General features: G+C 34.6%; 1 protein-coding gene across 2 annotated transcripts in view; it reads left to right on the top strand.

The window, feature by feature from the left end:
• ELP4 (elongator acetyltransferase complex subunit 4) overlaps nucleotides 1-13,387 on the top strand; it is a 155,628-nt gene that overhangs the window by 20,058 nt on the left and 122,183 nt on the right. For both annotated transcript variants that reach the window (XM_064452816.1, XM_064452817.1), the window contains exon 4: nucleotides 10,941-11,072. In XM_064452816.1, coding sequence (XP_064308886.1) covers nucleotides 10,941-11,072 — 132 coding nt within the window. The remainder of the gene's footprint in view (nucleotides 1-10,940; nucleotides 11,073-13,387) is intronic.

Here is a 13,387-nt window from a genome sequence, read left to right as displayed (position 1 = left end):
TGGCATTGGGCCACGGTTAGGTATCCAAATCACAGAGATAGATGAATTTTCCCTATGACTGTCTCACTTGACTTTTAAAAGATAGGACCTTCAGGTGCTTCAAGAAGTCCTCTCCTGTCATAAAAATGAGCTGTTTGGGATTTGGATGTCTCCACCAAGACAGCATTTTAATATAACATATCTGACTATTGAGTAACATTGCATTTTATTTAATGATATTAGTAATTAATTTACGTATCTTATTGGCATGTATTCTTTACTAGAAAGGCAACGTAGATTTGGTACATATAAAATCAAATTATACATTTTATGATTGGTTTTTGTTTTAAAAATTCAGGTATGGATTCAATATATTCTATAGCTAGTATTCTAATTAACTGGTGTTTTACATAAAGGCAGTTCCTTAACTGCTTTATGTCCATATTGTGTGGTCAGTATTTATACATTCGGTTCTCTGCTGAGATGCCATAATTGCCCTATTCTAATTTTATGATGTGATTGGAAGTTTCTTGAACCTATAACCAAGACAAATATTGCTGGTAGTAGGAAGGGGAAAAGACATTCTTATAGACCATAATTATCTTGAAATTGTGTATAACTAAAAGACAAGCAGAGGATAAAAAGCCCTGATCAGCTGCCTAAGATATATTATATTACCACCCACCAATTTATCCATCATCCTTTGAAAACATATTCATGCCTTTTGTAGTCAAAGCTCCTTCAGGAAATTGGCATTAAGACGTAATGCTGAAAAATTATACACCTCTGGTAAAACCTACAGAACTACATACATGCTATTTTTCAGAAAGTATTTTAAACATTTGAGAGTATTTCTGTTCAATCTATATTCTTCCACAAAAGGCAACTTCGTACTAACCGGGTGTAAGAACTGGGAATAGTGTAAAATATAAGAAATAGTATGGTATACTTCTGTGATTGATCATAAAATAAAACTGATTGCATTGGTGAATGGAAAACTAATTTAATAATAAAATGACTGAAGGAAACATTATATCTTAACATTCCATTTCCAGTACCATACGTTATTAAGTTTAGACTACAAATTATGAAAGGCTGTTATGTGCTCGAGCTTAAAAACAAAGAGAAACTAATAAAATAGATGGGTTTTTTTTCTTTTATCTATTTCCTTAGTATCACTCTAGTGGCTATATTTTTTTTTTTTATAATTCGGCACTCTAAAGTTAATGTCAACTATTTAGAAGTTGCATATAGTGTATGTGTTTGAGAATGGAACGTGCAAATTTGAGTATATGGTTATATTTATTACAAAGGAAATCTTACTCAAACACTATTATGCTTTTTGAAAGAAACAGCAAGCAAGGGGTTTGAATATTTCCGTGAACATCCCTGTAGCCAAAAGTAGAACAGGCTTGCATCTACTCCAAGTTAGGCTGGGTACCAAACTGGCTTCTGGAAGCCATAAAAATGCAGTAACTATATAACAGGTTAGTTCTTTACACCCATTTTCCTTGTTAGTGCAAAGGTATGGTTCCAGTCATAAAAACAAACAAACAAAAAATCTGTGTCTGTGGTGGCTGCATTTCTATATTTCTCACTTTTCCTACTTCAGATTTGGCACGAAAATTCTAGAACTATCTTAACTGACCATATAAGAATTTCTTTGCCTTTTTTCCCGAGTAATTATTTTATCTAGACCTTGGGGAGGAACTGAATTTCACAAGCTTTAATGAGAAAAAATTGGATTGTATTTGCGAGTTATGAGCTCATCTTGACAATAAAGTCTCCTCTCTGTTAAGTTGCATTTACCATGGAGCCTGTGCAAAGTTTGTCTCAAGAGGAGGACTTACTGGTCATTACACATGCTAGGGAACGCAAACCAGCATCCCCTGAATCCCAACAATTTCCCTGTGGGATCCTGTCCAATGTTGCCTCAATGACCATTGCATTGGGAGCCTGGAAGCCTGAGGTGGAAGAGTGGGAGGTCCAGAACTGCTTTCTAGAGCTTCATTTGTTCATCTTCTGTGGAAAAGTTGAAGAACGCTTTGTACAATTACTGCATTTTTATGGAATTTCTGTTTTCAAACTGGAATATTATTACAGGGTACTTCTGGACTCTGTTGAGATTGCCTTTTGGAAGTTCCCTTACAAGAAGTGAGGAAAAAGAGCACATTCTTCAAGAAAAAAACCTTCTTTTGACATGGTCTATGAGCTGGCTGCTTTTCCTACCTATGCTATAGAGGATAGCCTTCCTAGAAGGAAATGCATTCCCCAAAATTCTACCCCAATGAAGTCCTTGAGGCTTACCTTACTAAGGCATGAAACGGTATTTACCATGTACATCTGGTGTTATTGTACATCCAAGTTTGAAAATGAACGATGTGCAAAGAGTTTGTTCTCTGAAGATCTACCCAGATTCTTTTGAGTACTAAAGCCCTTGGTATGCCCACGTATCAGATACCCAGCTTCACTGTGTTTGCTGGACATATCCAGAAGTCGAGTCAGTCAGGAGAAACCATGCGAGTGGTCTAGGGAACCACAGTGAAAGGGCAAAATGCAGCATCGCTTGGTGAGGAAGCTGTGAGGTGCATGTGGAGAAGTGTAATGGTTTATTAAAAAACAGTAAGGACAAGACTAAAAAAACCTCCAGGAACAAGTTTTTTAAAAATTCCTACCAAGCTGAAAAGATCTCTAAAATAAAAGTGAAAGTAGATTTTAAATATGGCATTTTGCTTAAGTATGTTGTTTGGAAAAGACTGAAAAAATGGCATCTCCAACAAGCTGGTTATACTGAGCGGACCAGAAGAACAGAAGGTACGCACTTACTCTTTTCCCACTGAAAAGATGAATGCAGAAAGAATCTAGCAAAATGTACTTTTGTTATTTTCAGGGTTATTTAAAAAAACAACAACAATAAACAACCCACTGACCTTCAATGTTGTATTCCTGTGTACGCAAACAATCTCTTGAAAGAAAGAATAGCTGCCTACATGGGTTTTTTTATTCCAGCAAAGTACATTCAACCACGATGCTTACATTTTTCCTCTATAGATATGATTCTAAAGCATTGTTTTGTCAAAAGGAAGAATGCAGACCTGGAAGAATTGAGCAGACTGGTGATCAGGGCTTTCCAACCTTCCATTTTCAGAGTGCTGTTCTAACTCCTTCCTGTCTCTTCGCTATCTGGTGGTGTGAACAAAGCTGTGTATCAATGCAAGAGTTATTTTTTCCGTCATCTGACATTCTTAGATCCTAGATAAAGACATTAAAAGCATAGCAACTTGAAAGGTAAAAATGTATATGCAAGCAAGGCTACATTCCTATTAGCCTTTTTTCCCCAGTTGTATTTTCAAAATACATGAGCTCGTTACAGTGATTCAACTGCTGTGTGCTGTTAAATGTTATCACTTAATACACAGAAATACAATTACAGTTACAGCACTAGTGAACTTTCCTACCACCTTTTATCTTTCTGAAGTAAAAATAGCCTTGTGGCACAATGACTAGGGTTGAAGCTAACCCTGGCAGCTGTCTCAGAGTTTGATGGTACCTTTGAAAAATCTAATTTCTTTATTATATACCTCTTGCTCTTGCTCATCTGTTTGCTTTTCTTGTTTGCATGTTGGGAAAATGGAATATTTTCTGTATTAAAATGCAAATATTTTAAGTATATTCTAATATAATTTTCTGTGTTACAAAACTGTGTTATAAACTTAACAGAGAAGTTGTATGGGTGTGAAAGAGGACGCTGGAAAAAAAATAATCGCTTCTGTTTAAAAAGAAGGAAATCCTTTTAAGTAGTACCCACGCTGGGAAGTCTCTAAAGTGTAAAGCTTAGCCTTTGTCAAAAGTTCAGACCAATCTAATAAAAAGATTTTCCAGAACCAAAGGAAATAAATGTTTGGCTTAAATTTCAGGTTTCCTATCTACCAATCCTTGGCTGTTTATTAGGATATTTTCTTTCATGAACTTAGTTATGAAATTATGTTTGTTTTTAAACACAGCTTTTACTTAGCCTGATAAATGTATCATAAAAGTAGTAGCTTAAACAAATGAAATGTTTAGGCTTCAGTGTTCACAAATAACTATTTTACAAATCTAGTCAGTAACTTTGTAGAATTGATTTGTTCAGTTAGTGAACTGTTGCTTACAGTGCTCATGTCCAAAGGTGGTCCTGAATAATGTGATTATGAAAACTGTTTAGGCCAGTGTATTATATCCGCAGCATAGTTTACAGAATTTTAGACAAGGGCACTCTCATTTTTATTTATTTTCTTCACATGACCTTTTTTAGTATGCCATTCTCTTTTTGTTGTATTTTTCTTTTACTTACTTAAACAACATGAACTGATTCAAAAAAAGATTAAATTAAAAAAAAAATCCTCTATTCTTCTCATATGCATTTCTGGGTTTCAGTGTTGCAAAATGGAGCCATAGCACAAGGAAGTTACAGCAAAGACTTCTGTGCCTTGACTGTAAGGTTTACTTCTGTGTGTGTGAAGTAGAGAATATATTCTCACCAGTTTAAAAAAAATGTACCCCTTAGAGTACTTTCTATTAACCTTTTTTATTTTATAAAGCAGAGGAATATTACTTCCCTTTTCTCTTCACGCAACTCTCATTCATCCTGGGTTGACATCCATTTGCTCCTTCTGAATGTCAAAGAAAAATTTCCGTAGAACAACCTTACCTGGAGATGGAAATAAATTGTTGTACAAGGGCCGCTGAAAGGAGAAAAAATCTGTATCGAGTCATTTGTGTTCTTTAACAATAGACCTTGTCTTCACAAGTATTTACAATCAAAATAGAATCCTCCCTCCTTTTGGGAGTAGGACCCTTTAAACTGACATTTATATAATACATTATTGAAAAGAAAATATTTACCCTTCCTGACTTACCATCTGGTGTCCTTTTAAATACTAAAAATTAACATAATGAAAAAAGAGCCTTAAATTCGTGTGAGTTTAAACTACTTAAATATTGTTGCAATTAGAGATCAACAGTGCCTCGTACTCCGTTTAATATTTTTTATATCACATTTCTTTAATCATACCTATGATGATTTTGCATTGCAAAGTAGTTGCATGTGAAGAACATATATATTGATACATAAATAGATAATGTTTTAAATTCTTAAGGACTATTAATTATACAGTTATTGAAACCCGTAAGGATCAAAGGTTTTTATATGAGAGGGATTTCACATACAGCTTGGATTATGTTGCTGAATAATAGCACAGTAGTACTTCTTTAGCATTGTAAAATAGCTTAGAGAGGAGTATGATGCCTATAGTTGGTGTAATGCATTGGTAATTAAGAGGGTGTGAGGTTAAGCTTCATTAACTGCTGTGGGATTGTATCCTGGATTTTATTATCCCCCAGAGAACATAAGAAGTGAGAGAGGTCAAACTGTTAGAATCTGATTTTGCTTCGTGCATCTGCCAAAACAAGGCAGGCAAAGTAATGCGGCTGCAAACACATAAGGACCTGGATTGCTAGCAGACACGGGTTGTACATTGTTTTATAACAAACATAAAAAATTTGTTACTGAAATAAATTATTTTGTTTGCAATAAAATCTTCACAAGCTTGATTTGGAGGAAACAAACCAATTTTAATTGCATTGTCATTAGTATTAGCATTAGTGCTTTAGAAAACCTTTTTTTTTCCTCCCTGAATTTATTTTTCCTTTTAAAACATAGCAACAAACTTTCTTCTCTCCTTTTCCCTTCCTACTACATCTCACTCTAGACAGAGATGACTGCTGCAACCAAACGGCACTTAATAACTTTAGCACTTGTCTGCCTTTTTGCGTATTCATGCTGCATAGCAGAGACTTGTATTTTAGTTGACCCCAAGGAATGCTGTATATTTTCTTTTTTTTTTTCATTTTAACTAATGCACTGCTACATGCTTTGTTTGTGTTTTTTTTATATATATATATATATATATATATATACCTTATGAGAGATTTGTCTTTTCTTAGCCTGGGAGAATGTAACAGTTCTCGGGAGCTGACACACTGATGCCACAAAATTGTCAGGCCTAAAGATTTTCAAAGCTATATGATGTGGGAGCTGAGAGATTTTTAAACAGAAGTATACTAAATAGAGATATTATGGGCTGATAAATTAATTCTCCTTTTCTTAGTCTTGTTTAAATAACAAACACCTTTATTTCCAAATTCTGGATGAAATTTTGGAAGTAACATTTAAAAATTTTAATAATCTATTCTTCTGAAATTCTGGTTTTGATTCTAAGAATATAAATTTACTTAATCCTAAATAGGCTCATGATCCCAAATACTTTTTAAAAGTCTGATCATTTCAGCAGAATTTAAGTGTTTTTTATATATGATAGAGAAGCATGGTTCTCAAACATAAATAATGATCTAATAAGACTGCTGGAAGGTAGTGTCTTTGTTTCTTAATTTGTAATGAATCTAGGAGTACGGGCGTTGTGCTAAGGCCCTGCTCTTGAATCTCACACACACAGATATTTTACGGAAAATCCCAGGCTTAGCCATCTTTAAATGTCACTCATAGGAACCATGCCCTCCACTGCTCCCTGCATGTGTTCTGCTGTATAGTTTTCAGTTCAACTTTTGTATAGCTGTGCCAGAAGAAGCCTGTGTTCTGTGGCTAGTTTGGCTGCTGCTCTGCTTCACCCTTTCCACGACTTTTATTCTCCCTTCTGTGTTTAAGAACAATCTGAGAACTGGTGAATGCTGTGTAATTCTTGGACAGTAATGAAACCTTTCATGACACTGAAGATTTGTGAAGTATATATCCAACCAGCCAGCCTTTATCTTTGAGAATATGCCTATGTTATGACAACTGTAGACATTTTCACACTTAGGTGCTCAGTTTCACCCAGGCATGGTCAGCTTTGGAAAGACCTATTTCCTTGAAAAACAGAATAGCATTTAATTTGCAGTGTCAGAAGAGAGGAAAGCCTTTTATTCCAGTTCTAGTTATCATGAAGATAAAAAGAGGATATGAAGATAAAAAGCAATGTTTGGATTATTTCAATGTTTTCAGTATTGCCCATAAAGAAGGTTTACATAACTGTGTTCTGTGTCTGTAATTCTCCCCAGTCACAAGCCTACTAACCGATTTTAAGCTCTCTCCCTTTTCAAATGTGCTTACACAAAGATAAAGTTAAGAGAGTTTTGAAAATTATTAACTGGGATATATGAATCAGTACATCCTAAGGAAAAGCAACATCAGTGATCACCTACATATTTTGTTTAGTCTTAGGCTAATGAATGCGTGATTGTTGGCTTCTAGTCAACGTAGACATACCTTCAAACAGCAAGTGCATGTTTTGCCTCTTTTTTATATAGTTTAGTGTAAATGGGAGGAAAACAAGGGTAAGCTGAAGCTGGGGTAATAGCAATAAGGTTAGGATGCAAATACAGAGGTAAACAATCTTCATTAGGTCTGCTCATTCATATTTATCAAAAATGTGTTAAAATTACAGATACACTCAGACCATGAATAGGATTGGAATTTATTTTCCTATTTGTGTTTAAGTACGATATCTTGGAATGTATTTAACCAAGTTAATATACCAGGTGGAGCTCAGACAATTGGTCTTCAAAATACCAGTCAGCTCCAAAGGCAGGCTACCTTTTCCAGATTGCAGCTGAATTCTGTACAAAGCCTACTAAAAGGCCATAAAGTTCACAGCCACAACATGCAATAATACAATTCAGGATATGTTTGCTTTAGAGCAAAGTGTTTGTTGGGATAGAAAATTATATGGCTGTGAGACCTAGTAGCCCCAGAAATGTCTTAAGTCTCAGTGCACCATGTGACCATGTTTCTTGCATAGGGACAAGAACATGGTATATCTAAGAAATATACTCTTCAGTTAAGCATGGTAGTTATTAGGTAAACGCATTTTGGAAAAGCAGCTGAGGAAATAAGAGTTGCTCTTGGTATGAGAGAGTTCTTCAGGTGCTCCTGGTTCCTTCTGTGGGGCAGCAGGGGACGAGAGAGCATAGAACAGACCTAAGCTGATACTTACGCTGACTGCCACAGTACTGAGTCACAGGTTTTCTGATGTTGCTTTGTATGAATTTAGTCATGTTTAAACAATCATTTTATAATGTTAGAAGTTTTTTATTACATCAGAATAAAATTCCTTTATTATGTCAGAAATTAAAAGTAAACTATATTGGCAAAAGAAGGCTATTTCAGATGGGTACTTAGATAGGTTTTCATTGCTGGCAGCCAAAATCTTTATCAGCTTCAGGTGAAACCGTTTTTCCCTGATCTCTTAATCTGCTTCATTCTTAGCAACAGTTAAGGCATACCACAGTGCCTAATTGTGTTGCACTGATAGTGTGTCTGTCTGAGACTATTTTGGACTGAGCTTCTTGGGTGTGAACAGCTAGTATTTGTAATGTCTCCCTTCCGTATGGTGCCATGTGAGAAGGTTTTGTTCTGTGTTTGACAGCAGGGCAGGAACTTTTTTCAGTGTTACATGAGGGTATTGAAGTAGCTTGTACTTTATCAGTAATATTTGGAGAGCCTCTCACTCCTTATTGTCTTGACCTCTGTTCTATTTTAGCATAAAATACAGTCTCTGTGTAAAACATATATTATGTGTGATTATATAAAAGCAAATGTCCATAGCTTAATGCCCCCGTCTCAAATTTGTCTTTGCCAACTATCATAACAATGAACCAGTAGTACAAGTGACAGGCATTTTTCAGTGATTCTAGGTGAGAAAGATATTAAATAGCTTTAAGAAAATATTGGTGCTCTTTTTACTTACAGTAAAGGTGAATGGTAAAATATGCCATTTCCTGGATTTTGACTTTGTGGGTGATGTGATAGCTGCCCAGAGATACTACAGCAGAATGAGGTAGCAAATTGTTATATCAGTGGTAGGATCTGAAGCAGTGGCAAGCTCAAGGAGTTTGATGGAAAGCTTAGGCAGTATTTCATGATGTCTTCAAACTGTGCCTGGCACTTGTTTTCAGAGGTTACCCACCACTGTAAAAAGTTGCAGGTAGTACCTGGGAGCCAGTTGATCTTGGTGAATGAAAGGAAGAGATATTTGGAAATGTTTTGGCCTACAGAATTATTCCTTTACAGAACTCACTTTTTAAATGAAGGGGGGTTTTTTTATTAATTACTATGATTGAGCAATATTTTCAGATTATCACATATCCCAGCTATTCACTGAAAAAGAAAGACCTTTTTACCTTAGCCAGCTTAAATATATGAATAACTGTATTAGGGAATTAAATCTGCATGAGAGTTTAATTGTTAGTAATTTGTTTTCAAAATAGGACTTTAATTGGAAAATAAGATTAACTCTTTATTATGTTTATTAGAGTTATAAAATCAGAAATTCAAAATAACATCCTTTATTTTTTTAAAATATTCATAGAAGTAAATGCAAATAATTTGTATCTAGATATAAAATGCACTGGTGTGCTTGTCAGCTCATGTTTGTATTTATACTTTCTCAGAACCTTTCAGTACAGTGTTCTGTTTTCATTTTCCCCTATCTGTCAAAAATCTTTGTCTTTGGTTTGAAATTTTCTCATTTCTTTCTGGGTAGATAAAAGGAAATTGATGAAAGTAAATTTCTTTTTTTTTTTACTGAAATATCTGTTATAAATCTGTAAATTTAATGAAAGCTCTAACTTAAAATTACAGTGTTTGTGTAGCTTTCCTACCTGTAAAGCTGGATACGGTACATGGTACATGGTCTGCTGTAAAGCAGACATGGTACAAAGCTGTGAATATCATTTGGATGTTTATCGTCTGTATCAGCCATGCCTATATTTGGTGTTCCATGTGTATCCCATACTTCACTTGAGATTCTTCTTCCAAAGTTTTCAAATATTGGGGTTTTTTATGTCTTCACGCCTAATACCCTGTAACAGAGGTAGTGGCTAGCTCCATATATTTTTAACCCTTGAGACTACATATCAGTTCTCAAGAGTCTTTGCTTAATGAAAACTTAATTTTCAAATACGTCTTGATCTATTTTAAGCAGATAGAGAGTTCTGTGCCCTCCAGCTTACACAGATGGGTGATAAAACTGGGTCAGAAAACTTGGTTGCACTTCATTCCTCTAGTAGGTGGAGGCCAAATGCATAGATTCTGAATACTGCGCTTGATATTCTCCCAGTGCTGTTTACTTTTTCAGCAGTGCAGCAAAGGTAGAAGGCAGAAAGTTTGTAATAAAACATTGTTCCTCATCTAGGTCTAAGTCAAAGCTGCAATTCTGTCCTCATAGAACAATTAAATCCAACTGTGTGCAATGCTTTTAAAAAAAAAAAAAAAGCCAGAAATGTTTGCATTAGAAACATTATAATTCCAGGATTAAATATTTGCCCCTTCCTTTTATTCCCTTGTTTGTGTTCATGATGTATCTGTCATTAGTAGATACCATGCCTAATGGCTAGCAGCAGAGAAAATTCAAACCATCCCGTTACAGTTGTTTTCAGCCTGGGTCTGTAGGCTATTGTGGTCTGTTGAACACTTTTGAAAGATTTACAGAAGCTAACAAAGAAAAGTGATCTTATTATAAAATAGGCTTAAATTCACTATGCTGGGAACTTACCTGTTCTCAGAAATAGAATAGTTTAGGAGATCAACCTTTACAGAAAGATCAATAAAAAAGGAATATGGATGCTGCTCAAGATGCTTTGAGTTTGTTTGTGTAGAGTATGCAACAGGATATTTCCGTTCTGCGTTCTCTTATATTTGTGTAACTCATTTTTTCCCCACAATAATTACATGGGGTTTTTCACACTCAGTATTAGTAGAAGCCAGTCTTTCAGAACAGTTATTTTAATCAAGTTTAATTACAGATTTTATAACTGTCCATTATATCAAGATAACTGTATTAGCTAACTTGAGGGGGGAGGAGATAAAAACCTGAACTGCCCTTTCTACTGTAGATAGCTGACATTCTTTTTTTCTCCACCTGTAGGAACTTCCAGCCCCTTTGCTTGATGAAGCCTACAGAAATGAACTGGGAGAAGAAGCACCAGCTGTTAAGTCTGAAGATTTTCAGGATTCTATGAAAATAGCCTGGCGCTACCAAAATTTACCAAAAATGGAGGTAATCAGTATTTCATACTTTTTTCCTCTTGCAGTCAAAATGAATTTGCAGAGCAAATGCTTTTCAGGAGAATCTAGACAGCAGAACTGCTAATGGGCAGTGTTATAGGGTTGCCTCCTGAGGGTAAATTATCATACACCGCTGTATTTTTTAATTAATAAAGATACAGAAAGAAAGGGAATTTGAGAGTTTGCAGGAACTGTAAAACTTAAAACAGACAATAATAATTTTAAAAACATTCAAGTTCCATGGGATTTTTTGATGAGTATTATTAAATTGAGATGGTGTTCTATGAAAGTTTGAATAATTTTGTCACTTGCAATCTTTGCCCAAATTTAGTTGTACATAAATTACTTAAGTAGGTTTAATCAACAGTACTTACTAGATCTCTGTAGTGAAAGTACTGTGTCGAAGCAAGCTGTTGACCTGCTTATCCATGTGCATAACAACTAAAGTAAGCACTTGAGATTATATCAGCTTCACTGTCACTAGAAACTAATCACTGTGCAGAGAGAATATCAGAAACAAGCCCAGTGGTCAGTCTTTCAGAGTTTAGAGTTATTAGTGTTTTGTGAATAATATATCTCCCATGGCTGGTGACTTTTGTATTTAATCCAGTGGCACAATCAATCTTTAATAAAATAACAGCATTTTTTACTATCTGGAACAAAAAAGCTTGTTTTTTCTATACATTTTACCCTACATTTGTGAATTCTGGTTTAGATATAGTCATAGCTGCCTACTAAGTTCAGTCGTATTCTTAAAAAACATAATTGGAATGTGACAAAATGATCTTACAAGGCTTGGCATGTTTGGTTTTCTGTGAAATTGCACAGACATGGCTATATAGTTGTGTCAGAAAAGACTTATATATGGTGACATGCCAAATCAAACAGCCTCCAGGGTAATCATATGATCTCATCAATTTTATTATTGTGGAGCTTGCTGTGCTAGTCTGAACCATCCCCAGAATAATTTGTCTGTTTTAAAATCTAGCCGAATTCCTCATACATTGATATGGAAACTGTTGCATGTTGTAACAAATAGTGTTCTGGTGTTCTAACAAAATAGAAAAGCATATAAATAATCCACTTAGGTCTGCACTTATCTTCTGTAACTTCATGGAAGTACTCACTTCTTCCACTAATATAATATTTCTCTAATACATAATGTACTTGTCCTTGATAATTGACATTTGATTATGCAAGATAGAATAAAATGGTCAATCTTTTGTAGGGTGTTTCCCTTGTTATCATTGTTGCTTTCGGAATTGGATGATGATCATTCTGAATAGTTGCAGTACAATATTTTTATGTGCATGTCAAGTTGATTTAAAAAATTAAAACTTGCAAGTAAAGGTCTAATTCTTAAGCTATCTAGACCTAAAATTCTTCAGGGCATTCTAATTAGTGAAAAATAGGTTTGAAATTTATATTATTCAATATTTTATAATGCAGTTATCATCAAATGTTGGTGCTGTGCTAAATTAATTTGATTAGTGAATATACTCCATTGAGGAAAAACCTGATGTTGCCTTGCAGCACCCTGGGTGTTTAAGACACTTCGTGCTATCATTTAATTAACAACTTCAGTTGTGATTTATTCTTTAAATTTTCTTTTGGTGGAAAAAAATAACATTTAATAAAATTTCAAGACATATTTTCCAAACTGTTTGAACTAATAAACTAGTACATTTTCAGAAACTACTGTCAAATGGTTTCAAGTATGAAAGAGAGAAAATAGCTTTGTTTTCAACTAGAACTCTAAACATGTTAGCAGAAAACTTTTCCATCCAATACCTGTCTTTACATGAAGTAAGAAGGCTGAGTAAAAGCTGTCTTTGTGGTATTTTTGATGCCTAATTTAGTTTTTATTTCTAAGTAATAAAAGAGATTTTCATTAATAGTTCAGGTATTCCCTTCCCATTTATTAGACCTCATACAGAATAGGTGACTCATTTTTGTTCTTATACATGGCATTAATATTAGTACTCTTCATAACTATCACAGTTTCTCTTTACGTATTACATATACCTTGTACATCAGAAAAAGACAGATGTATAAGAAATTTGTCAGAGTAACAGGTCATGCTGCACTTGATGTGCCTTTGCCAGTTTGTTAATTTCATCTGTATCAGAGGTTAATTTCATTTAAACTTTTGAGTATATGGCTAGCCTATTTTGCAATGCAAGACAGTGGGTTTTTTATCTTTTTTTTTTTTTTGAATGAACTGCTTATGTTCTTGGGGCAATATATAAACTGTCACAGCATGAAATCAATTTTCTGCCTTGATTCATCCTAAATCTGAGATTTCTA

The sequence above is a fragment of the Phalacrocorax carbo genome, chromosome 5, assembly GCF_963921805.1.
Source record: "Phalacrocorax carbo chromosome 5, bPhaCar2.1, whole genome shotgun sequence".
Lineage (NCBI taxonomy): Eukaryota > Metazoa > Chordata > Aves > Suliformes > Phalacrocoracidae > Phalacrocorax > Phalacrocorax carbo.
Note: the sequence above shows the minus strand (reverse complement) of the source record. Positions and strands in the feature narration are given on the sequence as shown.